Source organism: Akanthomyces muscarius, chromosome 3 (assembly GCF_028009165.1).
Source record: "Akanthomyces muscarius strain Ve6 chromosome 3, whole genome shotgun sequence".
NCBI lineage: Eukaryota > Fungi > Ascomycota > Sordariomycetes > Hypocreales > Cordycipitaceae > Akanthomyces > Akanthomyces muscarius.
In genome coordinates, this window is record NC_079243.1 from 2869014 (window position 1) to 2892492 (window position 23479).

The following is a 23479-nucleotide window of genomic DNA, read 5'->3' on the forward strand; positions in this document are numbered from 1 at the left end:
ACGAGCTCACGGCTTTTCCTCTTCCACACACCCCCGTCCAGCTCATATCTTTTTTTTACTCTGCCTCCCCTCCCACACCTAGTTCCTCTTTTCTTTTCCTTTTCTCCTCTTCTTCCTCTTGCTGCCTCTTCCTTATGAGCTCGATCAATTCTCGCCTGAAAAACTTCGGGTTCGGAAAGCGCAAATCCACCGCCAGCATCCAGACCCTCGACGGCGTCCCCTCCAGCAGTACCCCTCCTCCCGGCCAAATACCTCAGAACGCCAGCCTCGCTCCCCTCACCTCGTCCACCTCGACCACATCGCTTCCAATGAACCATCCCGGGGGCAACCGCCCGCCCAGTTATACAGCCAACTACCCTCCCGGCCCTCCAGGACCTGGCGGTCAGCCTCTCGGCCGCACCAGTCCTATGACCAGCCAAGGTCCCAACCGCACCCCTCCGTCGCAGATGGTTGGCGGTCCTCCTCCCATCAACACCGGTGCTCCTGTCGGATACCCGCCCAACATGGCTCCTGGCATGGGCGGCGGCCCTCAAATGGGTCATCCCGGCGGTCCTCCCCAGGGCTATCCTCCCCCAGCTGGCTACCCTCCTGGCCCTCCCCAGCCTTCTGGTCCCATGGGGCAGCAACAGTTTGGCCAGAACCGCGCCGAGGTCGAGGGTTCTAGCCAGAGCAAGGCTCAGCTCATTGTCGGTATCGATTTCGTAAGTCTACCCCTGCCCGCGTCGCAAATCCGCAAATTTTGCCTGTCGCGCGCATAGCTAACAGTGGCAAAAAGGGTACGACCTTTTCGGGTGTCGCGTTCGCCTTTGCAACCAACAACGAAGCCAAGGAAGACATCATTACCGAGTGGCCCGGAGCCGGTTCATACACCAAGCAAAAGGTTCGTAGTATCAGTCTCGACCCCGCAGTCTTGCAGCGTTGCTGACACCGCCATTACCAGATTCCCACGGTTCTCTACTACGACCAGTACCAAAAGGTTGTTGGTTGGGGCCCCGATATCGCCGATGCCCTTGCCCCGACCGGCTACCCCAAGCCTGGCGTGCAAAAGGTTGAGTGGTTCAAGCTGCAGCTTATGCTGAGTGGCAACACCTACATTGACCCCATCAACCTGCCCCCTCTGCCCCCAGGCAAGTCTGAGATCGACGTCGCTGCGGATTACCTCTTCAAACTGCGCCAGGCTATGCGCGCTGCTCTGCAAAAGGCCCTTGGTGAAGTCTTTAACCGTGAAGAGCGCAATATCCGATACTACCTGACCGTCCCCGCCATTTGGAACGATGCTGGCAAGGCCGCCACTCGAGCTGCCGCCATCCAGGCCGGTTTCCTGCGCGACGAAAACGACAACCGCCTTACCCTCGTTTCCGAGCCCGAAGCCGCCGCTCTCTTCTGCTCCAAGACTGGACTTCTTGACCTAAAGGTTCACGACGCCGTCCTGATTGTCGATTGCGGTGGTGGTACTGTCGATTTGATCGCCTACGAGGTCGAGGAGGAGAACCCCTTTACCGTTGCCGAGTGTACGGCCGGTTCTGGTGACTCTTGCGGTTCCACCGCCCTCAACCGCAACTTTAGCAACATTCTGCGCACCAAGATTCGCAAGATGAAGCTTCCCGACGGCTCCAAGACTGCCGGTCGTGTCTACGCCAAGTGTATCATGGACTTTGAGAACCGAATCAAGGCTGATTTCCGAAACAACGGTCAGAAGTGGGCCGTCGATGTCGGTATCGAAGCTGAATTCCCCGAGGCCGGCATTGAGGAGGGTTACATGACCTTTACCAACGAAGAGATTCTGCAGTGCTTCGAGCCTGTCGTCAATCGTATTCTCGAACTCGTTCGCAATCAGATTATTGCCATTCAGGCCCAGAACAGAATACTTCAGAACATTCTGGTCGTTGGTGGTTTCGGTGCCTCTGAGTACCTCTTCCAGCAGATCAAGCTCCACGTTCCTCCCCAGTTCCAATCCAAGGTTGTTCGCCCCATGGACTCGGTCGCCGCCATTGTCAAGGGTGCCGTCACCGCCGGCATCAGCGAACGCATCATCACCCACCGTATCGCCCGTCGCCACTACCTCATGGGTACACTTCAGCCATTCAAGGAGGGCTACCACCCCGAGGCCTACCGCGTGCCCTCCCTCGACGGCAAGGATCGTTGCAAATTTACCCGACAAATCTTTGTCCAAAGAGGTCAAAAGGTCAAGAATGGCGAGACTGTCAAGGTCTCCTTCTTCAGACAGGTCGCCCCTGGCGCCACCCTCATGTACGAGGATGTCCTCTACGCTTGCGACGACGATGTCTGCCCCGAATACACCAAGGATCCTCGTAAGTTACACGGCGCCCATATCACAATTCACTACTAACAGCAACTAGGCATCAAGGAAGTCGTCACCCTCACATCCGACTTGTCGCGCAAGAATCTCGAAAAGGACTTTGAGCGCATGGACACACCACAGGGAACATTTTACCGTGTGTACTTTGACATCTATCTGACTCTCGACGGTTCCGAGTTCAGCACCGAGTTGGTTTGCCAAGGCGAGGTTATGGGCCGCTGCCGTGCCCGCTTCAGGTAAAGAACTGATGATGTGGAGATGGGAGCACTTCTCAAGCTATGAGAAGAATGAAAAGTACGGGAAGCATTGATACCTAACAGCGCCATGAATTATACAAAGAGGAAGAATTGGATGTATTTGCAAGCACATGTCGGGCTGCATATGAGCACGTTATAGCCGCTGGCTGATTTGCGAGGAAGATTATTGCATGTTGCACCCCTCGGTTGGGTTTGACAGGAGCTGCAACCTTGGATTGTTTTTTTTTTTAATTATTATTTACGAATAGCGATGACCCGTTGTTCATCCTTATTTTCATAGACACTGATTTTTTTGGCCAACAACCTTGGAATGCGAATCACTGTGTTGACAAGGAGGGTAGCGGATACCTCCTTCCGCCAAGCAACCGAGATCGTACACAACCCCCGATCCTGCCTCTGGCACCCGCACTACCACATATCCGATGCTGGTTTCATGCCTGATGTTATTAGCTTGATCCTATTCATGCTTCTACATTTGCACAATCCATTAATCCTCAAGCTTGCCATCCACGCACCGCCACGTTTCCTCGCTACCGACAGCCCAACGATACAACCTTTGAATAGGCTTTACAAACACTGCTACAGACATCTTTGCATCACAGTCTGCCACTTTGCGCATAAACAGATACCTTGACAAATATCCTGTACACGCCGAAACTTTCCACCTCGACCAGACCTGACATTGGCTCATCTGTCTTTTACCACTGCTCACCACTGCTCCTCGAAACGGGTCCGACACGGCGCCTCGCACGCAAAGCCGCTACGACGACTCATCGCAATACAGAAGCAATCTACTCTGGTATTCACTCAACATGTGCAAGTAATGGAGACAAACTTGACACTGTTGACTCGAAGCTTGGAGCGCTTTTGCCTCACCAGCTGGTAGACATGAAGCTGATCTCCCACACGCCCAGTCGCCTTTTTCTTCGGTTCGGGATTATTCTGTCCCTCTTGCGGTGTATAGTTGCAAGTACGAACCACTCTTACTTGGAAAACTGGCAGGCCAGATTTATTGAGCAGAGCCCGCGACGCGATGTTGCCAGGCGAGGTCCACCCAGCACTGGCGACGACAAAGTCGCGCTGGTCGTTACCAACAATTGTGACATGACGATATGGCCTGGAACGGCGACGCAGGCTGGACTCGGACCGGGCACCGGCGGGTTCGAGCTACAGCCAGGCGAAAGCAAGAACTTGACCGTTGGCTCCAACTAGCAGGGCAGAGTCTGGGGGCGCACAAACTGCACCGTCAATGGTGAATCTTGCGCCTGTCAAACGGGAGACTGCTTTGCCAAGCTTGACTGCGAGTTCAGTGTAAGTTGCTCTCACTCATGGCCCGCCCATGGTCTGCTAACAGCCCTAGGGCGCTGTACCTGCAACTCTTGTAGAGTTCAACCTGGCGGGCGGCGTGAATGGGATGCAGACATTTTACGACATTTCACTAGTTGACGGCTACAACCTTCCCGTCGGTATCGAGCACATTCCGTCCGACAATACATCTTTCGTTCCGCCCAACCTTACCAACGCAGCCTGTGTCGCAACAGCAGGCTGGCTGTATGACAGCTCACCGACGGGCACCTATTACTCCAACGAAACGTATCCTATACCCCTAGAGAAGAAAGAGACAAACGATATGCTGTCCAAATGGTGCCCATGGCGCAACCTGGCGTTCCCACCACAAAAGCCCAGCGATGGTATATATCCCTATCCAGATGACAATATTCAGAGGCCGTCGTTTTCGCCATGCAAGAGTGCCTGCGCCACGACAGGGACCGACAGAGACTGCTGCATCGGCAAATACCACGATCCAAACATTTGCAAGCCGTCAATATACAGCACAAACGTCAAGGCTGTGTGTCCCGACGCGTACAGTTTTGCCTTTGACGATCGCAGTTCAACATTTATCGTGCCCAAAGGCGGCGGTTGGGAGGTCATCTGGTGTCCAGCTGGACGATCGACTGATATTTTAAACCAGCTATCGGCACAGATGTACGAGCTTGCAAGCGGCGGCCAACTCTCGGAACTTTCAATGAGGAGACTTGGCAATGTCTCTTTTGTAAACGCTCGCAAAGAGTACGCTTGTGGGGTGTCTGCTGGTGCGAGCCTGTACTGTCGGCTGCTGATGCTGTTTGCCGCCTCATGGCTTGCCTTGATTATGGCCTAAGCTTGTAGCATGAATTCCAGATTGTGTACTTGTTAAGTATAACAATGCAAAGTGATGTATGTAGTCTCATCTACCATGTCTAGAGGCTCAAATCATGAATCATTCCCACGGTCACCACCATGGCCTGTTTTATATTTATCCACCCGTGTTCCCAAGTATTACGTTGTTCGTTTTGCCTTGCTACCTCTGTGCCCTCTCCCGTTTTCTCCTCTCCCACTCTGCGCGCTCCTCGTCATCACTGCCGCTGAACTCGGCATCCTCATCCATATCCTGCACCGGCAACCTCGGAGGTGCCTGTCCCGGCAGGGGCGGCGCTTGACCTGGTGGTGGAGGCGGAGGCGGCACACCCGCCGGCGGTGGTGCGCCGCCGCCGCCCACCACCTCCACAAAGTCGCCGGCATTCTGCGACGCGTACAGGTGCTTGTCAATGAGGCTCCGCAGGGCCGTGTTGGTGGGGTCGACGAGCTGGTGCGCCGTGAGGCCGCCCTTGTTGCGCAGGCGCGGGTTGGAGCCGGCCTCGAGCATCATGCCGACGAGGGCGGCGCCAAAGTCGCGCTGCGCGGGAGGTTCCGAGTTGAGCCAGCGGATGGCGGTGTGCAGGGGCGTGTCCCCCTCGAGGCGGTTGACGGGGTCGCACTCAAAGTTGGGCTGGTCGAGGAGGAGGTCGATGATTTCGTCTTTCCCTGCTTGTCAGTACATGGTGTGAAGTAGTAGGGGAGGCGACGCGGGGAAGGAGACGCACAGTTGCCGCGAGAGGCGGCCTCGTGGTAGAGATGGTTGCCCATGACGGTCGTGGTGCGGTTGAGGAGCGTGGTGATTTGGTCGTCGGGCAGGCCGTCGAGGACTTCGGTCAGGAGGTCGGTGTTGTTGCGGCGGCAGGCCTCGATGAGGAGCTCCTTTGGCGAGGCGCCCTGTTAAAAACGTTAGCCTCGGTAGTTTCGTTCCCACGGTTCCAGGTCGCTGGACGGCGGGTGCAGGCGCGGGAGCTTACCTCGTGTTCTTCGTCTCCCATGATTGCGCGCGGGGAACCGGATTGTGCGTTCTATGAAGTGATTGCGTGTGGTATCGCGGTCTGCGATCCGTCTGCCCCTCGGTGGGCCGTTCTCTGCAGTGTATGAATAGCTAGTCCGTCGCGCACAAGCTGTCTGCCGTGATGCGTCTAGATGTAAACGTGGGCGGTTAAAATGGGCTGCCTGGTGGTGGTGGTGGTGTGCGTTGTTGCGGTGACGTTTGACGCTAACAACGGTGCGAGGAAAGCCTTTGCCCCTCGTTCTGTGGCGCAGGGCCCAGGGGGGGGGCCAGGGGAGGCCTGGTGAGATGGGCGGCCTGAAGCGGGAGCCTGCGCGGGTAGTGCAGGAATAAAGAGGATCGTTGGTCAATTTTGCGGCATGAAAGGTAATCCAGTTAAAAGTTGGATCAGCCAATTTATCAGAAAGTGAGGCTGATATCGCGCCACAGATCAGGACTGTCACCTGAAACCTACTTATACCCATGACGATGCAATGCAGCTTGCTCACGCGATGACGCGGGTACCAGGATTCGTGTCCATCAATATTCTTGATCGTCGATCGATTACACTGCTCTTATTTTTCAGTTTTCCAAGCCTCTCGATACAGTGAGTCTCCAACTAGATGGCTATAGTCCTGACCGCAGAGCTGCATGTCACATATGCCATGAGCACAAGAGACCTTTGGGCAAGCATATGCAATCGCACAAGCTTCGCAATGTTCTCAACTTGAAAACAAAACAATCGTCGACAAAATCATCACGCGAGGACGGCAAGTTTGGTATATCGCATATAAGCTATTGCTGTCAGTCATTGGTGGGGCGCCGCGCCGAAATCGTCACCAACCACCCCACCAGCATCTTGAAAATTCGCGACTCGACTTTTCTTTGCCCGCCAGCGTTGCGAAGAGCTCCCACGACAGACTTTCGCTCTCGCAACTTGGTTACAAATCTGATTATCTGCTCAGCAATATCCCAAACTCTCGTTACCACCCTATCACGCCGCACCCACAAACAGCGACGCCGTCGCAACAACAGCCGCCGCCATGCTTCTCTGTACGATCCAACCATCCCAGCTTCCCGCAGGCTTGCTTTCCCAAGCTCTGCCCGACGGCCTGTCCTCTCTAACACGCGTCCAGTTTGCCCCCATTGCGCCAACATCCTCACCGTCTCCCGCACCAACCAGGGCACCAACCGCCTCGAGTGCCGCACCTGCCCGTTTGAGCACACCATCACGGAGCCCGTCTTCTCACGGCGCGTCTACGAGCGCAAGGAAAAGGAGGACGTCTTTGGCGGGCCCGGCGCCTGGGACAATGCGCAAAAGGCCCGCGTGCAGTGTCCCGCCGAGGCCTGCGACGGCCTCGAGGCCGCCTTTTACCAGGTCCAGATCCGCAGCGCCGACGAGCCCATGACGAGCTTCTACAAGTGCATGGCCTGCGGCCATCGGTGGAGGGAAAATTAGAGACGGCAGTTGCTTTTTTTTTTTTTTTTTTCACATTTCTTTCGGTGTTTGGGTCGGGATGCATTGGTTGGCGTTGGGTAGCACTCGCATACAACTCTGCGCACTCTGCCAAGAGTCCAGACTTTCTTATTTCCAACTTTATATACAAATGTTCTTTTTTACCCAAGCAGCTGTTGTACAATTATCGTAGTCTCGTTAACCCATATCCCCGTGCAGCTCGACATCACGTCGCCCCTTCTTTATGCCACTGCACCGCGCTCCGCATGCCCTCCTCCACTAGCCGCTGCACCAGGTCAGGGCTCATGATGTCCTGCCGGAAGCGCTCCTGCTGCAGCAGCTCGAGGTGGCGCAGCGTCGGCCCCGGATACGTCAGGTACTTCAGGTACGGCGGGCGGCTCCAGTACTGCAGGTAGGCGAGGTAGGCGATGAACGCGGGCTGCGTCAGGAGCTTCTGCGAGGCGAGATGATTGAGGTAAAACGGGTTCGCGAGCGACTGGACAAACTGCGTGTCGCGTGCCCGTTAGCTCCGGCTGACAGCAGGGGACGACATGGGGGATGAGCGTACCTCGAGCTCAATCTCGAATCGCGAGTAGCCGCCGTACTGCGGCTCGCTCCAGTCGGGCGGCGCAGAGGGCGACGACATGTCGACGTCGTGAGACTCCATCATCGGGGTCCGGTGGCTCTTCGGATGCAAGCGGCGCTCGATGCGGCGGGCTTTGCGGCTAGTTTGCACTGGCAGGATGCGTGTGTTGGTGTGAGGTCTTGGTTTGCGAATCCGCTCGCAACGGATCGACACTAAAGTGGCCCCGCGGTTCCGCAATGCATCGCTGTCGGGCTGAACTTGCACGCGAGGCACTAGAAGTCGGCTGTATCAAATGGCGAATGTGAAGAAAAAGAAACCAGAAAGGTGTGGTTCAATGAGCCAGTTTTTTTGATGGTTTTGATTTCTTTTAGTTACTGGCTGGTCTAGCAGAAGGCATCACCCATGAGCAGTAGCTGTAAATGCGAGCGAGTGCTCTGGCCGTCCATGAACGTAACGTAACGCTCCTTTACATGCTGAATTTCAGCGGGCTTTATCACCAACATCGCGGTCAAAATTACGTATACCCCGTATAAAAAAGTCTTTTCAAATATGGCTTCCTCCCTGCCAAATTCACCTGTCAAAACGCCATCGACCATCGTGCCACGCGCTGGCCCTGACAACGCCTTCACTTACACTTGTGATACCCCCTACATGCGCTGCCTAGGTATGGCTGCATGATTCACCCACGCCCTTGGTGTAACTATTTTTCGTTTTCTTCTATTTATTTTCATTTTTATACAAGTTTTCCTTGTTATCTATTCGCAGGCTTCATCCGCCAAGATGCAAGTGCAGCAGCCATCCGAACAGCATTGCTTCGACCAGCACTGCGGACTGTGCACATTTGAGCTGGGGGACGACGAGCCCATCATAGCAAGTATGTTACTGTAGTCAAACACTATACCGCCGCTGACAGTCAACAGCCAATGTTCTGGGCACCAGATTTGCGCGGCTGACGAAACCGCGCAGTGAGTATTGTGACTGGAACTGCAACCATCCACACAACATAGCAGCGGCATTCCACGAATCCTGCCTGGCCTACGCTGGCCCGTTCTTCTTACCCATCGAGGAGTTGGGCCGCATGATCCGCCACAGCCTGATCCCTGAACTTGGCGCCAGCCTCGCCAACCCTGCGCTGATGGAAGAATTCGCCGCTCGGTATGTCATGGAGCACACACCGTTCCCACTGGAGGTATGCCAGCGGATCGCGCCGTACCTGGTGCGGCCGTGCAGCGTTGCAGCAACGCTCTCCGTGAGAGGTGGCAAGCCGCGGAAAACTACCGTCTCGCTCCTTGGCGAAATTTGGGTACAGTTCGTCAAGGTCCATGGCGCGCCGTACGTCGCCTTCGTCGCCAACACGCCCGCACCCGCCTCGTACTTTGCCGGTACAGCTGTGCTCGTGTACCGACCCTGGCAGCATGATTGCGTGGTTCGCATCATGCATGATCCGTGGGGTGTGCGAAGGATAGTGTTCATGCGTGAAAACAGCAAACTTTCCGTTTCGGAGCGAAAAAACATATGGTGGGAGAATCTGCGGCTGCCGACGACCTCCGAAAGCCAAGAGCTGACCATTTTCAGCGATGTACCAACGCCCCTCTTCCCGTCACCCGGCTTGATTTTGCTAACCATGGATACAAATAGGAGGTCAAGCTGCGCAGGATGTTTGTGGGAAAAGAACCCTCTGCTGCCATCTTACGGCCTGTGATCCCTGTCTTGGGGGGCAGAAAAACCATACTGTTTGGAAGCAGCGGACTTGGCAGCGCTATTCAGCTGACACTGATGCGGTTCAATGAAACAACGACAATCGGATACAATGCAGAGCTAAAAGATGGTGTCCTAGTTAGACTATCTGCCACACATATAGGTGGCGCGACAACTTCATGCTCCTCGCCGCGGGGAGCGGTGGACACACACTTGTACATGCCGCTCCATCCCGGGGAATGGGTCAAGGTCGTCTGGGCCCGGGGTACAAGAGGTCAAACATCAACAATACTGGCACTGAAAGGTAAGTTTCAAGAGTCAAGGGAGGAGAAGTAAGCTATTGCTGGTCGGTCTGCTAATTATACCGCCCAGCTTCTTCTAAATACCAACCGGGTGCTGGTCGCCGGCTCGCATGTGGAAGAGGTCAATGGCGTGACATTGCCCACCTCGCATCGGTTCGTTGGCGAAGCGAAGAAAAAGACTCAGACTGTGACGGCCCAGCTCCACCTGCTTGAAGGTGTCCGAGGTATAATTTGCATGGCAGAGCCGCCGCAGGCAGACTACGTGGCATCGGCAGGACTGATACCACGCCTGCCGCAGCCCGCATCGTCGTATCCCCGGGGCAAACGCGGCGAGGCATTTTACCTGTCCGTCATTAAGCTTCGACCAGCCACGAGCATGCGTCTCTCCGTGAACGGCCGGCGCATCACGGGTTTGCTTCTCATCTACCAGGACGGCGCGGAGGACACGCTCGGACGAGTGTGCCTGGCAAAGCTGCAGCCGCCGGAGAGGCTGTACGAGGATGGCATTTGGATTCTCGCGGAGCAAGTCGACAAGTATCCGCAGGTAGTGCGGGTCGTGGTCGAAAAACCCGGGCGTAACGCGGACAGGTATCTTCATGTGCGCTGGCAGGGCCAGCTGGAGTGGTGGTCGTCTGCGCGGCAGTGCGAGCTACACTACTTGCAAGGGCAGACGCTTCCCGCACGTCCTTAGGTATCTATGCTACAGGCAGTTCGAGTTGCGGTGCAGTGGTGTTGAGAATTCGGGACCGGCGTGCAAACGGGCAGCAGCGTTTAGTTTCTAGGCAGGTACGACGCGGCGTGACACAGCTGCTAAATGTATCAATGCCACAGCTTGCAAACATCGATGACATAGAAGGGGTTTTGGAGCGCAAGAAAAATGTGCAAAAAAAAATTACACGAGACGTCAATCACGGGTAGTTAAATACTGCCTTGCCTGCTTCTTCCACTTACACGACAGATCTCCACCACGTTGCGCACACTAACGTTACCGTCTCATGTATGACCGTCCAGGCACCAGCTCAACATCTCATCTCGCCATCTCCCTCCTCCCACCCGCCATCTATTCAGCTTCTCCGTCTCCACCATGGCGCGCATCAAAACCCGCATCCTCATCCTCTCCGACACCCATGGGCACTCGCCCGTGCCCACCCGCGCCGAGGATGACCTCTCCCTGACCAGCGACTTTTGCCTCGCCACCACCGGCTATCGTGAGCCGCTTCCCTCTGCCGATGTCGCCCTGCACTGCGGCGACCTGACAACCCGTACCACGCCCTGGGAGTTTCGCCGCACCGTGGCCATGCTGCGCAGCCTGCGCGCGTCACTCAAGATTGTCATCCCCGGCAACCACGACCGCGCTCTGGACGAGGCCTTCTGGACATCCACGCAGGACAGCGGCAACGGATACGTCATGACAAAGGATCCCGAGTATAGAACAGAAGCACTGGAGCTCCTGGAAGAGGCCAAGAAGGACGGGGTCGTGTACATTGGAAAGGAGGGCGAGTACTCCTTCCCGCTGGCAAACGGCGCCGTGCTGCGCATCTACGCAAGCCCGTGGACGCCCGAGTACGGCACCTGGGGTTTCCAATACAGCCCAGAGACGGGCCACGACTTTCACATCCCCGCCGGCATCGACATTGCCATGACGCACGGCCCGCCCAGAGACGTCCTCGACCTCGCTGGCTTCAACCTGCCGCAGTACAACATGCAGCAGGAGCACGCCGGGTGCCCCGACCTCTTCACCGCCGTGGCCCGGGCCAGGCCGCGCATACACTGCTTCGGGCACATCCACGAGGCGTGGGGCGCCTACCTCGCGCGCTGGAGGGCGGATACGAAGAGTACAGAAAAGCACACCACGGTGGAGAAGGCGATTGATGCGGTAGCGTCGAGGAGCATCGTCCGGCTGCAGGACATCAAGCCCATGACGGTGCTGGATCCGCCGGCGACGGAGGAGCAAGCCAAGCAGCTGATGGAATGGAGCAGGCAGATGGGCGTGCACATCAACTTGGAGGAGGCGAGGGGAGAGGGCCACGAGGTAGAAGATACGCTGTTTTTGAATGCGGCGATTGAGGGGCATCGGCAGAAGCCGTCCCAGCTGCCGTTTATTATCGACATGTTGCTGGACAAGACTACGTAATGAGGCATCTAGTAGCTTGTTGTCCATATATTATTATTATTATTATTATTCGCTTTTATTGCTGCTGGAGAATTTAGCTTAGTCTCTGGTAACTTGCTTGCCTATACAAGCATCATTTTCTTGACATCCATTGCTGCCGAAGTAGATGATGAAGCATTCGGTAGTTTGTTTGTCCAAATGCACTACTTCTCAATTTTGTCCTAGCAAGTCCCTAACCCGAGTGTATCAATTCCCGTCCTGTGGAAGTACGCCTCACTCATCGTGACCGAGGCCCGTGTCACCTCAGCCACCAGATCCTAGCCAGATCGGAGCTACGGTGTGCAAGACCGGACCATAGAGCCTATTTGCACGACTCCTAGACAAGTACACACCACGCACACATGTAGCACTGGGCGACGGTTTTTGAGATGATTCTATCAGTTATTTGCATTAATTAACGTAGCGGCATGGTGCCAACTTTTACACATGGAGCCGTTGGGCCATTTTCATATCCATATCCGTCAATTGCGACTCCCGGCCCGATCCACGTATTAAAGGGAGTCCACACATTTTTCCATTTACACTGTCCAAGTGTACTGTAGCAAGTGCTTTTTTAACACGCTTACAGAGCAAAGACGGCAGCAGCAATAGCAGCGAGGACACCAGCGACGGGGCCAGCAGCGTCGTTGGAGCCAGGGGCGGTGGTGGAGACGCTGGTGCCAGCGGCGGAGGAGGAGCTGGAGCTGCCGGAGCCGGAGCCACCGTGGGAGGTGGTGTGGGTGGCCATGGTGCTGGTGCCGTTGCCAGGGAGGGCGGTGCTGTGGCCAGAGGAGACGGCCGAGGTGACGGGGGGCAGGACACCGGTGAGGGAGCTGCTGGCGCTGCCGGTGGTGGCAGGGGTAGAGGCAGCCGAGCTGGAGCCGGACGAGGCACCGGTCGAGGTGGCAGACGCGGAGCCGGAAGAGATGCTGGAGACACCACCGCCGCAGAGCGAGTTGGCGGCGTCGAGGGCCTTCTGGAGGTCGTCCTTGGAGCAGCCCTTCTCGAGGCAGGGGGTGGCCTGGGAGCGGATCTTCTCCTGGTTCTCAGACTTGCAGGCGCAGCTGAGGTCGGTCAGGGAGCAGCCGGTGCTGCTCAGGGCGGGGAGCAGGCAGGTGATCTGTAGCACGTCTGTTAATTGAGGTTGTCCACGCGGGCAGCGGTAGCAGATGGAAACATACGGCGCACTGAGGGACGTTGGAGATGTCGGGGATGCCCTGAGCGGCGACGAGGCCAGCAGCGGCGAGAACGATGGCACCCTTCATTTTGATGGTTGTGTGTGTTTGTTGGTAGGTAGGTGGGACGGAAGAGATCGAATGGAGGACAGAGATCTGGATGTGTATGTGAATGGGGGAGGACAGAAGCGGGGGGAGGGCAAGAGGGCGAGGCAGGTCTTTTAAACTCGAGGCGAGGCGCAGTAGAAAGACTCGGGGAGCTTATTTTGTTTTGTTTTTTTCCCTCGCTGCACTTGGAGCTTACTGGCAAGCAAACAGCGGGAAGACTACCAGACACGGACAGACAACGTGGAGCTCCTGCTCAAAATGTTGGTGGTGCGGGTGGAGATCGGGGGGCCTGTGGGCACCGCCGCTTCAAGTGTCTCTGGCAGTGGGGTCCAGTGGATTGTTCCCCCCGGGGGTTGATGAAGCAGGGTGGCACTGGCAGGGAGAGAGAGTGGTGTGGCATGGCACTAATACGATGGGCTGTGCATTCTGCAAATAGAGGATGCAGATGGCTTTGGGACGGGATCTAGAGGCTGGGATTGAACAGACTTTGGTAGTTGGTAGTCGAGAAATGTGAAGAGCTGGCGGCGGAGATGAGGCTGGCCCACGCAACAGGCAGGTACCTATGGAGGCAGGTGGCAGAATCTGCAGCACTGCGACTTCGGCCAGGAACGGCCAGGCCGCTTGTGGCTTTTGAGTGCCGAGACGGTGCCACGCAAGCTCGTCAGCCAGCACTGGCTTGCCAACTTTTCCAAGCGCCAAAGTATCAGTCCCTGGGCTGCCAGCACGAGCGCCGGTACAGGAAGGTAGGGAAGATCAGATGCTCTGTGCCGTAACCTCAAGTCAGCCTTCAATTGGCGCAGCAAGGCTTGGTCTGGACCATCAAGCCCAAAGTCAGTAAAGATTGACTCTGTCGGGTTCGTTTTTTTTATAGCAGTGACGCGCCAGCCTCCATCAGCTCCTAGTGAGGCTGGGCCAAAAGAGGAGAATGGTGGACAGTGCAACTTCAGCCGCCTACGACTACACAATTAACAGTATGAAAATACTGATGATTCGAGTTCATCGTGAAAGCATAGCCTCGTTGCAACTGCATCTCCATCTGCACCGTTTCTCCTTGGCCAGCTTCGCCTGGTGCTGTAAAGAAAGCCTCACTCGCCACTATCTGCAAGAAATACCTACTTACCCGCTCGGTGCGCGCCCACCCTGGTTGCGTAGCCCGTGGCGATGGTCGCGACGATCCGAGCGAGAGGCCCGGGGCCCCAGCTGTCGACTGGTGACTGTAAAGAAGAAAAAAAGCTGCTGAAAACAGGGGCGTGTATAAGGTGTGGGGGGTGGGCCATCCGTTCACTGCATCAGCAAGCAGCCATCCATCTGCGCAGAGCCGCAGAGCCGGACGCGGCGGTTTGTCAAGCTACCTAATGATGGAACTGTAACTTGCCCGTATCCAGCAAATCAATTGCCGAGCATCTCGCCCTCGCACTGGACTCTATGTTTGTAAACCTCGTGATTTCATCCCTGTTGGACATCAATCCCAGACAATTGAGAACATTTTTGCTTTTAAAAATTCTGGATAGGTTTCAGAACTAGGCCAAGACCCCCAGGAACAAGAGCTGGTCCCAACTTTGTTGTCCTGGTGGCGACGTCTGCACCCTTGCCTGGAGCCCGAGGCGGGGCCACACACCACGATACGAGGAGAGCTGGCGCCCCACTTGGCCAGCAAGCCAGCTCCTTAGCAGGAGCTTGTTTTTTTCTGGCTTTGGAGCTACTGGTACTGGCGCTGACTCTGCCGTCTCGCTTCCGTGCGCAGAGGCTGTCGGCTGTCGAGGGCAAAAGAAGCCACTAGGTTGAGTGGAGGGCTAGCGTAGTTGGGCCGTGGGAGAGAGTCGGATTGAGTTGAGTTGAATTTGAGCCTGGCCCTGATGCTACCAGCAAGCTACCCAGTAGTTACTGGTGCAAGCTCAGGGCCTCGTTGCCCGGCCATGCTCTTCGCGACAGTGGGGTTCGCCCTGATTCTAGACCACGCCCGCTGCCAGTATTTCTTCAGGTACGAAAGCAGTACATTGGGATTGAGTAGTGGCCGTGTTGGGATGAGCACGCTACTGATCCCAGTATCGAATGCTGGGCAGGACGCAAAGTTAGAAGAGCGTACTGAGTAGTCGACATTTTCCTTGCCTCGCAGTCTAGATTGGCGCGGCACAGAAAATCTAAAGTCTTGGCACTGGAAATAAACCAGATGGCCATGCCATGCCGACGCTGCAGACCATCATAGCGTTCAGGGGCAGTGCAGGCCTCTGATTTCTCGCCACAGCAGGCACAGCGCCGAGCACTCGCTCGGACGACCGTCTGGTGGGTGCGTCTTCAGGGGCCGACCTCTCTTTGCCTCTGTGAGCAAGCGATCAGCTGTCTATTAATATCCGCCTCTGGGCGCGCTGCCCTCCATCACGCACTCTGCTCAGCCTCTGCCAGTCAGCAATCAGTCCAGGCCAACGCTGCGACTCGCATAATCATGCGCCAGGCGCAGCAAGGCACTCTGTTTCACGACGCCGTCGGCGATAGAATTAATCTGTCTTTGATCATCTCATACCGGCGCACGCGGCGCTCTAAACACCTCGATCCCGTGCGCTGCTACAAGCTGTCTGGTTAGCTTCCAAGCTGCTTCTACTGGTAGTTATTGGCCCGGGCCTCGCACCGGATCGGGATATCGCTTGCACCGATCCTCCTCACTTCATTTCTCACCATTCAACACTGACAACTGACGAGGAAAGATCGACTCTTAATTTCTCTCCGAAATTATTTTCCTGCCCATGCCAGCTCCATCTCATGTATTTTGCACCAAATCCAGGGTCCCCATTGTCTCTTTGTCGCGAAACATCCTGCATCCACGCCTGTCTCATCCGAACCGCAAGAATGCTGCGTAGAGCAACCACGCACCAGCCCAAGACCAGCGTAGCGCCCGCCCGTCGAATCCTACACTAATGCACCGTAGATCGCCTAATTTTCGCGCCAACTTGATCCAAAACACGGCTCATCACCGCAAAAGTGCCGAACGAGATGATCGCTCGAATCCGCCAACAGCCAGGTCTTGCCGTAGCTGACCAAACGCGTGCAGCTGGCCGACCCTGCCACGGCGCAGCCACGTCCTCGCCTGCTTGCTGCGTGCGGCGGCCGCTTGCGACGGACACAAAGATGGCATCTTGGCATCGTCCGCATCGAGCCGACGCATCGAGCCGACGCAGCAGAGATGTTGTCCGGGAGTGGTCCAGCCTGCCGAAAGGGGACAGCGTAGACCTTGCGCGCTGAAAACTTTGCCTTTGGCCCGAAAATGCCAGCTGGCCTTGTCCGCTATTCTTGACAACGTGCATGGTCCTCGAGCCTCGGCAAGGAAGCCGTATTACCAGTATTATTGTATATTTACAACGTCTTTTCGAGAGACAACTGAGCCTCTTCATCCTAGACTCGCCGGTGCGCGCTTGAGCCTGGCGCGTAGCAACGTCGGCTGATGGCCCATACAGTCACTTTGTCTTTGCTGCTTGGCTGGTAAAGCCCGGTTCATTATTGCTTCTTTCTGGTAGCCCGTCATCACCTCTTATGCCGCTGCTCCTGTTGAAACACAATCTGCGGCTAATTGACTCGTTTGCCTTGTTGTTTCTTCCACGTCAATACAATGACACCGCTCCCAGCAAAACACCAAAAACAACTCCTGAACCCAACCCTATGCTTTTTCTTCTTCAGAAAAGTCTTGTAATACGAATTAGCCTTGCAAGACTGACTCAAAAGTGTACGGGTTGGTGCCGATGCCCACGTTATAACAACGGGCTGTTGACACGTCTCACAGGCTGGCATTGCCGACCGCCTCCAAGTACGGCTACTAAAAATGCACCTTTAGTGTGTTTCAATCCAGTAGACAGCGGACGTAGTTGGCAGTTTCATCTCGTCCTCGGTGTTCCGCAACGCTGCCAATAAAACTTGAGACACTCATGTATGCGTGTCTTGCATAGTCATTGGTGTCCGCCATGATCGGCAGGCGACCTAACCATTGACTCACTGCAATCACTGCTTAATATTGAGATGTGCTGTATCCGTCCGTACTCCTTTGTTGCAATGTCCGTCCCAAGCTGGCTGCCCTCGAAAAGATGCAAGGCCCTGTAATCCACAAAGTGAAGGGCAAGGGACGATGAATTTGAAAAATCGAGCATTTTATGGGGCATAAAGCTTCATGCAAATCGTCTCAGCATCTAACCCATTTTTTCATTTTATTTTTTTGGCACATATAGGCCTTTCGTTCCATTTTTTACAGACATCCCCAAGCCTGGCAAACGGGTTTGGCAGTTCTTGAGCCATGCATCCCCCAGAGTTGGGCTCTCTTCAGAAAAAGAATCAATATTTTGGTACCTACTTACTCTACGCCTATTCCTACGTCATCCTCACGTTAATATCTTAGAAACCCACCTTGGGTAGCCCTTCTTTTCTAATCGAGGCTCGCCTCTCAATGATGACACCTGAGTCGAGCTCCTCGTCGCTTGTCTCGGTCTGACTGGTCTCTCATCCGCATTGACTCACGTAATTCGCTCCGGATGCTCTGGTTATGTATAATTGAGAGACGGACCGCAGTCTTGTTTCGGCTCCAAGTGTCGACGCTCTCGTTTCAACTATTCTCAGGACTAGTGACGACGATAGGAAATTGATGCTGACACGACAACTCTTGCAGCGCTGTACTACCCGCTGTAAAATGCATTAGATGGCGTAGTTCCGGCTACAAGTTATTTCTCCTTCATCTCATCCGTGCTCTTCTCTTCTTTGAACCATTGCGTCTTCTCAAAGAATGCAGTACACAGCAAAATTGGACTGGCGAGACTGCATTATTGTAGTGTAGGGTAGGCGCCCGCACTGGGTCACAGCCAGGACATGCACAGTCCAGGCGTTGGCTGACGCATATTATTTTCCGATAGCTCGACGTCTTAGGCATAGGTACGTTCTTGATATTGAAAGAGAGGTTGACTAGTAGGTGTTGCAGAAAACCTACAATCAGATTGCGTGTCGTGGAGACGAAGCGATGTAGAGAGACGCCAAGCTACACCGCGTCGCAACTCATTTGCATGGCACGGGACGCAAGACTCGTGCAAAGGTATAGCAGCTACCCGGGAGCAAAACCTGCTCAACTGACCGACGGAGGGAGAGAAGGATATCGCAGGCTGTCTTGGTCTCTTTGGGACCGACCTGCTCTCCCCCAGGGGCGGGAGCGCGCGGTCATCTGCCGTGTCAGCCAGAAACGGCATCAAGATTCGGAGCATGGCTTCCCCGCGAATCAGCGCGCCGAAAGGGGCCCTGAGAACGCTGAGCAGACAGAGATCATCTATAGATGCATGCCTCTCGGGCTGAAAATGGCGTCGAGGATCGTGAACTGCTTGCTGGCGTTGGCGGTCAACGGCCTATTGTGCTGGGACGCGAGGACGCTGGAAAGACGGCGTACGCACCAAGGATGGGCTATGAGAATGAGACCCGTTTGCAATTTCGGTCAGTTTGATGCTATTCTGGATTGTTATTGGACATGCCGCAAACAGCCATGTGCGAATAGGGGATGTGCTCATGCCAGGCCTTTCAGCCGCACCCTGCGAGGCGATGCCGTTTGTGGGCACGACATGCGGCGACGACGTCTACTCGGCACAATCAGGGGTTTTCATCTCTGATTTGGCCCAATATCTACCATTTATACGCGAATGATCTATTCCTGCACTGTGACTCGTGCGATAAGCGGAAATGCATCTGTATTGCCTGTATTCATCCCGATCTGCCCCTGTGCTCTGCCGCATCATCCATCAGCCCAGGCTCGCCTTGGGAGTTCTCGATGTAAAGCCGGATCCGAAACTGAGGCTAGGTGACCGAAGAGCTGGAAGCAGGGGCAAAGGGGATGTGATAGGTTGCCGTGGGAGAGATGACGTGTCTTGTGTGCTCGAGACATGGCGTCTACTGCCTCGCAGACTATACCTTGCAGGTGGCCTTGACATATCAAGCGAGAAAAGCAACACGAGTGAACATGTAATTATAGCCCCACACTGTCCCGTCCCTCGTCTACAACCAACTACGCATCGCGTGATAAATAGAGAGACAGTTTGATTGGTGAATACCGGTGCGCGTCACTATTCATCTTCGAGTGGGAGCCTCCAAAGCGGCACAATTCTTCAAGTACGGTCCGCCGTGCTCTTCACACTCTCTGTAATTGAGGCACGGCCTGCACTGAACTGCCTTCTCCTGCCCGGCCTCTGTATAATCAACCACATCCCCATTTATAATGGTGATGCATTGCGCAGCGACTGCGTTTCCGTCGTCGTCAATGTTCACGCGTGCCATGTAGTCGCGGCACTCTTGGCCGTTGTCGACAAGTTTCGAATCACACGTGACCCAGCAGTCTACATCATTGTGCTGAAAGTTATCCTTGGGGTTGTCAATGTCATAGTATGCCGACCATCCGGGGGTGGGTTTGGGATGCGCCTCGGTGGCCGTGTCGGTGTGCGACGGTTCGGCAGCGGTGATGCCGACGCCGAGGACAAGTGCAGCCAGTGTCGCTCGCATTGTGGAGGATAGATGGAGAAAGATGCCGATTACACTCGCTAATGTGGTGCTGAGTATTTTGTCTGCTGTATTAGGTTGTTTAGTTGCAGAGCGACACTACGAGCAGCGTGACCGCCCCGTCTCCTCTTCATCCCGAATGTCGTGACGTCGACGTGCATATCGCGTTACACAAGCCGGAGTAGCCATCCAGGTGACCAAGCAACGCAGGCTACCGTCCAAAACTACACATCTCGGGCCGCCTGACAGTTTGCCTCGGGACGACTTGGCTGGATGGTTGGCGGCAGCGGGCAGCGACTTCTGGATGCGAGCTTTTGGGCGAGAAGGGCGAAAAGGGCAAAAATGCCCAGTGGCAGCCACAGCACGCACGTTGAAATGTGCAGAACGAAGCAACACCAAGACCATTATAATTCAGCCATGTCTTGCAGCCAAGTCAGCCGCGCCTCGCGACAGCAAGTCCAGTGGGAGTCGGCGCGTTTGATTGGCCCAGGGGCAAACCGGGACAATGCAGCAACGAGATGACAATCCGCGCAAGTTTTGAGATGGCATCGCAAAAAAAAAAAAAACCATTGGGCAGCTGCACGTTGAGAATGTTTCAGTCTATTTTTGCTCGAGATCGATAGTTGGACGGAATGGGCGAGCTCGCTGGCATGGACGGACTTCTGGCATTGTGACGCTAAATGGAGAGCCAAGGAGCCAAGTCCCTCGCTCAAATTAAAGTGGTATGGGCGCCACGCAAGCCCTCTTTTCGGTACTTGAGCGACGGGGGGGGAGCCTGACTCCGGCAGTCTGGGTCGATCTGAAGCAGCCACCCCCTGCTGCCATGCGAAATGATGTAGCCAGAATTCGGGGTGCGCAGGGGGGACGGACGCTGCGGAAGCAGGCAGACTCTCGTCATTGCGCTCACGTCAGTGCCGAGGAGATGAAAATGGTAATGGGTACTCCTCAACACAGACTCGGAGTTTTTATTTATTTTTATTTGGTCGGACAGGAACGTCGGCGCCATATAGAAGAAGGAAGCCGAGATGGCAGCAACTCTCCCAATCATTGTCGAGTTTTGCTTTGTCACAATGAAAAGGGTGACTCGAAGCCGCAGGAAGCTGTCAACGCCAGTCCACAAGGTTTGTCCGGCAGTTGGTGCATTAGTGCGGGATGTGGCGTCCCTCGTGGCGCAGGTACGCTTCGACGAGTCTGGACCCGCGGATATCTGGTCGAGTCTTGGAATGCCCGTTTTGCGACGGGAATAAGAAGCAGCGCGAAACGCAATATCAAATATCTACAGGAAACAAATTCTGCTATAGAGAATGAAACCGGATAGGAATTGGGACAGCTTGACTCGCCGTCACGTAACTTGGTCAAGTCAAGCACCTGGAAGCCGCAGGTCGTCTACAGAACAGTAGCCGCGGACAAGAAAGGATAGTTATGCATCGCGGGCCCAGATATCGCTGCAGACCGCATCGGTCACGTTTTCAGAAACAGCTCCATGGCTGAAGCCTCAAAACCAGGGGTTATATTATAGTTTAGTAGTCTCTCGGCAGTCTCTTCGGCGTCGACGAGTTTGATGGGTGAAGTGCGCTGAAATGCGGGTGGAGAGGCCGCCATGACACACAGACCCGAGCATACGGGAGAGCGCCCAGAAAAAAAAAACGAGGCTGTCAGGCCACTCGGCAATTTGTCTCTCATTCTCTTTGGAATTTGCTTTCCCGTCGCAAGTTTCGCTCTGCTCCACGTGTGGCTTTCCGCTCCTCAGCAGCCCAGAACAAGGCGAAGCTGGGTGGTCCAGCTGGTCCAGCTGCTAGTTAGTGCTCTTTGCCCCGCTGTACCTGCTCCAAAGCGAACTCTATAGTTTTGGCTCGTCGACCATCAGCTTTGCAACTCTTTCTTTTTTAAATAACCTCTCCTTCGCCGTTGGGAAATCTGTGTTCTTTACTCTTTTCGGATCTAGACAGATGAAGCTACAGTCGCTCTTTTAAAACGGTCTTTTGTCTTTCCGACACCTCGACTTTTCTTTTGTCCACAAACGAGCTTCTGTCAACCACATTACACACACCACACGCAACATGCAGGTCCGCATGCTGCTGTGCCTCGCCCTGGCGGCGCTGCACACTACCGTCGACGGCTTCCCACGTATGTTTCTCTCGTGCGCTACGAGCAAGGTCACGGAAATTCGATGCTAACCTCGACGCAGTAGATGGGCTGTTCAGCAGACGAGAACAAATCGCCAACATGTACAACATCCATCTGCCAGGCGCCGCGGCCGCGCGGGCGTACCAAGCCGAGGTGTCGGCCGCGAACGCCAAAGAGGTCCTCGGGCAATAACCACGCCGGGCGTCTTTTCTTCTTTCCTTTCTGGACGCCATTGGAAACCATAACGACTGTATGAATTAGACACTTTCTTTCCTGACAACTGCTTGTTGTCTTTCGCGGAAAAGGAACAAAAGCCTGTTGCGCATTTTTCTCGTTTACGACCACCTACTACATCGCCACCACCATCATCATCATTCCACGGCACTTTCCTATCCGCTGTACACCATCACCATCGGCCACCTCTTTCCTTTGGTCATCATGTTTGATTAGACGGAGTTTGGGAACCACGACTGTGTCTCGACACTAGTCTTTGTTTTGTCTTGTTTCGGCGGCATTCACAGCATTGGAGGAGTTTTGTGGCGTTTTGGCGACCAAAACACAGGTCATCCTTTCGGATGCCGGCTGGTTCGCCAATTTTTTTCTCTCGCCGTCTTTTTTTTCAACATCACATCTGCGTTTGATAGAACATCTGCATAGTCTGGCAGCATCATTGAATCATATAATTACAACGGGAACTGAAGCCTGCTGAAGCGTCTTGGTCGATTGTCCACGCCTGTGATACGTATCCGTACTACTTGGGGAAACCAACGCTGACTCGAGCAACGCCACTGACCCGGCCAGCTGGAACCCTCCGCCCTCGCCAATTCCACCATCGAGGCCCGTTCCTGGCGGCCAATCGGAGGTTGATGACGGCCTTGCCGAGCCGTCACTTTCTAACATTATCAGTATACTCCGGTCGGGCAGTGGCATGGGACGTGTGCCATTTATCAGTATCAGGATCAGGAACGACTAGCTTATTTCCTTCCATCTGCTTGGTCTTCTTTTGGTTCTTCTTCTTCTTCTTCGTTGCCCCTCTTGCTATTTTAGCGCGTGGGTGGCGTAGATTCCATGCATGCAACCTTGTTCATCCTTCCGAGTCAGCACAACCTTCTGGCGTCTCTCCCCTTTCGTGTTAGTGCCGACCGCGCATCCCGGGGGACCCTTTTTAATCTCGCCAACAATCCGTCGCTGGGAATCAGTTATGCTGGGGTTGAGCAGCACAGCAGCTCTTTCGTCACGGCCACACGGCCCTCTTCTCCATGCTCATCCCACTTTCCCTTGCCCCCGCCGCAAGTGTCGAATTGCGTATCGCTGGCGCCGCGCACGGAGGTTTGGCGTGCTTTTCCCACGGCTGTTGCGGACGTCCAAGACAGCCCAACGTCTGTGTTTCACGTCTAATCTCTGCATTGACCACGGCTGCTCACATATCATTTCGTGTCATGGCGCCAAGTTGGCATGGACATGCCTCTTGTGGTGAAGCGCTGTCCGGTGCCCAACGGCATTTGTCCGGTGCTAGAGGAAAATCGTCGTTTATGAACCAATGTCATTTCCCGGTTCGTCCATCGCTCAAACCTGGCCCTTGCTTGAGCTGCCAGTCGTTGTGCACATGTCGTGATACGTCCATC

The 23479-nt window shown here is 55.0% G+C and overlaps 10 protein-coding genes across 11 annotated transcripts; 6 read left to right on the forward strand and 4 right to left on the reverse strand.

Moving 5' to 3' along the window:
- Window positions 1-134: 134 nt before the first annotated feature.
- LMH87_002296 (uncharacterized protein) lies at window positions 135-2716 on the forward strand (the record flags this gene model as incomplete). 2 transcript variants are annotated; one of them, XM_056193726.1, is made up of 5 exons in its annotated part: window positions 135-701; window positions 776-880; window positions 941-2312; window positions 2361-2556; window positions 2641-2716. In XM_056193726.1, the coding sequence occupies 5 exons, from the start codon at window positions 135-137 to the stop codon at window positions 2714-2716; spliced, it is 2316 nt and encodes a 771-aa protein (XP_056050733.1). The 2 variants fall into 2 exon arrangements, with proteins under 2 accessions (XP_056050733.1, XP_056050732.1); XM_056193725.1 differs by lacking the exon at window positions 2641-2716 and having other exon boundaries at window positions 2361-2560.
- Window positions 2717-3689: 973 nt separating this feature from the next.
- Window positions 3690-4738, forward strand: LMH87_002297 (uncharacterized protein; the record flags this gene model as incomplete). The annotated part of the gene is made up of 3 exons (XM_056193727.1): window positions 3690-3737; window positions 3790-3888; window positions 3938-4738. The coding sequence occupies 3 exons, from the start codon at window positions 3690-3692 to the stop codon at window positions 4736-4738; spliced, it is 948 nt and encodes a 315-aa protein (XP_056050734.1).
- A 180-nt stretch (window positions 4739-4918) lies between these two features.
- On the reverse strand, window positions 4919-5750 carry LMH87_002298 (uncharacterized protein; the record flags this gene model as incomplete). The annotated part of the gene is made up of 3 exons (XM_056193728.1): window positions 4919-5421; window positions 5481-5649; window positions 5730-5750. The coding sequence occupies 3 exons, from the start codon at window positions 5748-5750 to the stop codon at window positions 4919-4921; spliced, it is 693 nt and encodes a 230-aa protein (XP_056050735.1).
- A 1039-nt stretch (window positions 5751-6789) lies between these two features.
- LMH87_002299 (uncharacterized protein) lies at window positions 6790-7205 on the forward strand (the record flags this gene model as incomplete). Its single annotated transcript, XM_056193729.1, has 2 exons — window positions 6790-6799; window positions 6883-7205. 2 exons carry the CDS (start codon window positions 6790-6792, stop codon window positions 7203-7205), a joined length of 333 nt encoding a protein of 110 aa, XP_056050736.1.
- Window positions 7206-7428: 223 nt separating this feature from the next.
- LMH87_002300 (uncharacterized protein) lies at window positions 7429-7848 on the reverse strand (the record flags this gene model as incomplete). The annotated part of the gene is made up of 2 exons (XM_056193730.1): window positions 7429-7707; window positions 7771-7848. 2 exons carry the CDS (start codon window positions 7846-7848, stop codon window positions 7429-7431), a joined length of 357 nt encoding a protein of 118 aa, XP_056050737.1.
- A 720-nt stretch (window positions 7849-8568) lies between these two features.
- Window positions 8569-9868, forward strand: LMH87_002301 (uncharacterized protein; the record flags this gene model as incomplete). Its single annotated transcript, XM_056193731.1, has 5 exons — window positions 8569-8662; window positions 8709-9367; window positions 9427-9446; window positions 9650-9790; window positions 9859-9868. 5 exons carry the CDS (start codon window positions 8569-8571, stop codon window positions 9866-9868), a joined length of 924 nt encoding a protein of 307 aa, XP_056050738.1.
- A 155-nt stretch (window positions 9869-10023) lies between these two features.
- Window positions 10024-10479, forward strand: LMH87_002302 (uncharacterized protein; the record flags this gene model as incomplete). Its single annotated transcript, XM_056193732.1, has 1 exon — window positions 10024-10479. The coding sequence occupies one exon, from the start codon at window positions 10024-10026 to the stop codon at window positions 10477-10479; it is 456 nt and encodes a 151-aa protein (XP_056050739.1).
- Window positions 10480-10872: 393 nt separating this feature from the next.
- On the forward strand, window positions 10873-11922 carry LMH87_002303 (uncharacterized protein; the record flags this gene model as incomplete). Its single annotated transcript, XM_056193734.1, has 1 exon — window positions 10873-11922. The coding sequence occupies one exon, from the start codon at window positions 10873-10875 to the stop codon at window positions 11920-11922; it is 1050 nt and encodes a 349-aa protein (XP_056050740.1).
- Window positions 11923-12523: 601 nt separating this feature from the next.
- On the reverse strand, window positions 12524-13205 carry LMH87_002304 (uncharacterized protein; the record flags this gene model as incomplete). Its single annotated transcript, XM_056193735.1, has 2 exons — window positions 12524-13060; window positions 13122-13205. The coding sequence occupies 2 exons, from the start codon at window positions 13203-13205 to the stop codon at window positions 12524-12526; spliced, it is 621 nt and encodes a 206-aa protein (XP_056050741.1).
- A 6096-nt stretch (window positions 13206-19301) lies between these two features.
- Window positions 19302-19730, reverse strand: LMH87_002305 (uncharacterized protein; the record flags this gene model as incomplete). The annotated part of the gene is made up of 1 exon (XM_056193736.1): window positions 19302-19730. One exon carries the CDS (start codon window positions 19728-19730, stop codon window positions 19302-19304), a length of 429 nt encoding a protein of 142 aa, XP_056050742.1.
- Window positions 19731-23479: the final 3749 nt, after the last annotated feature.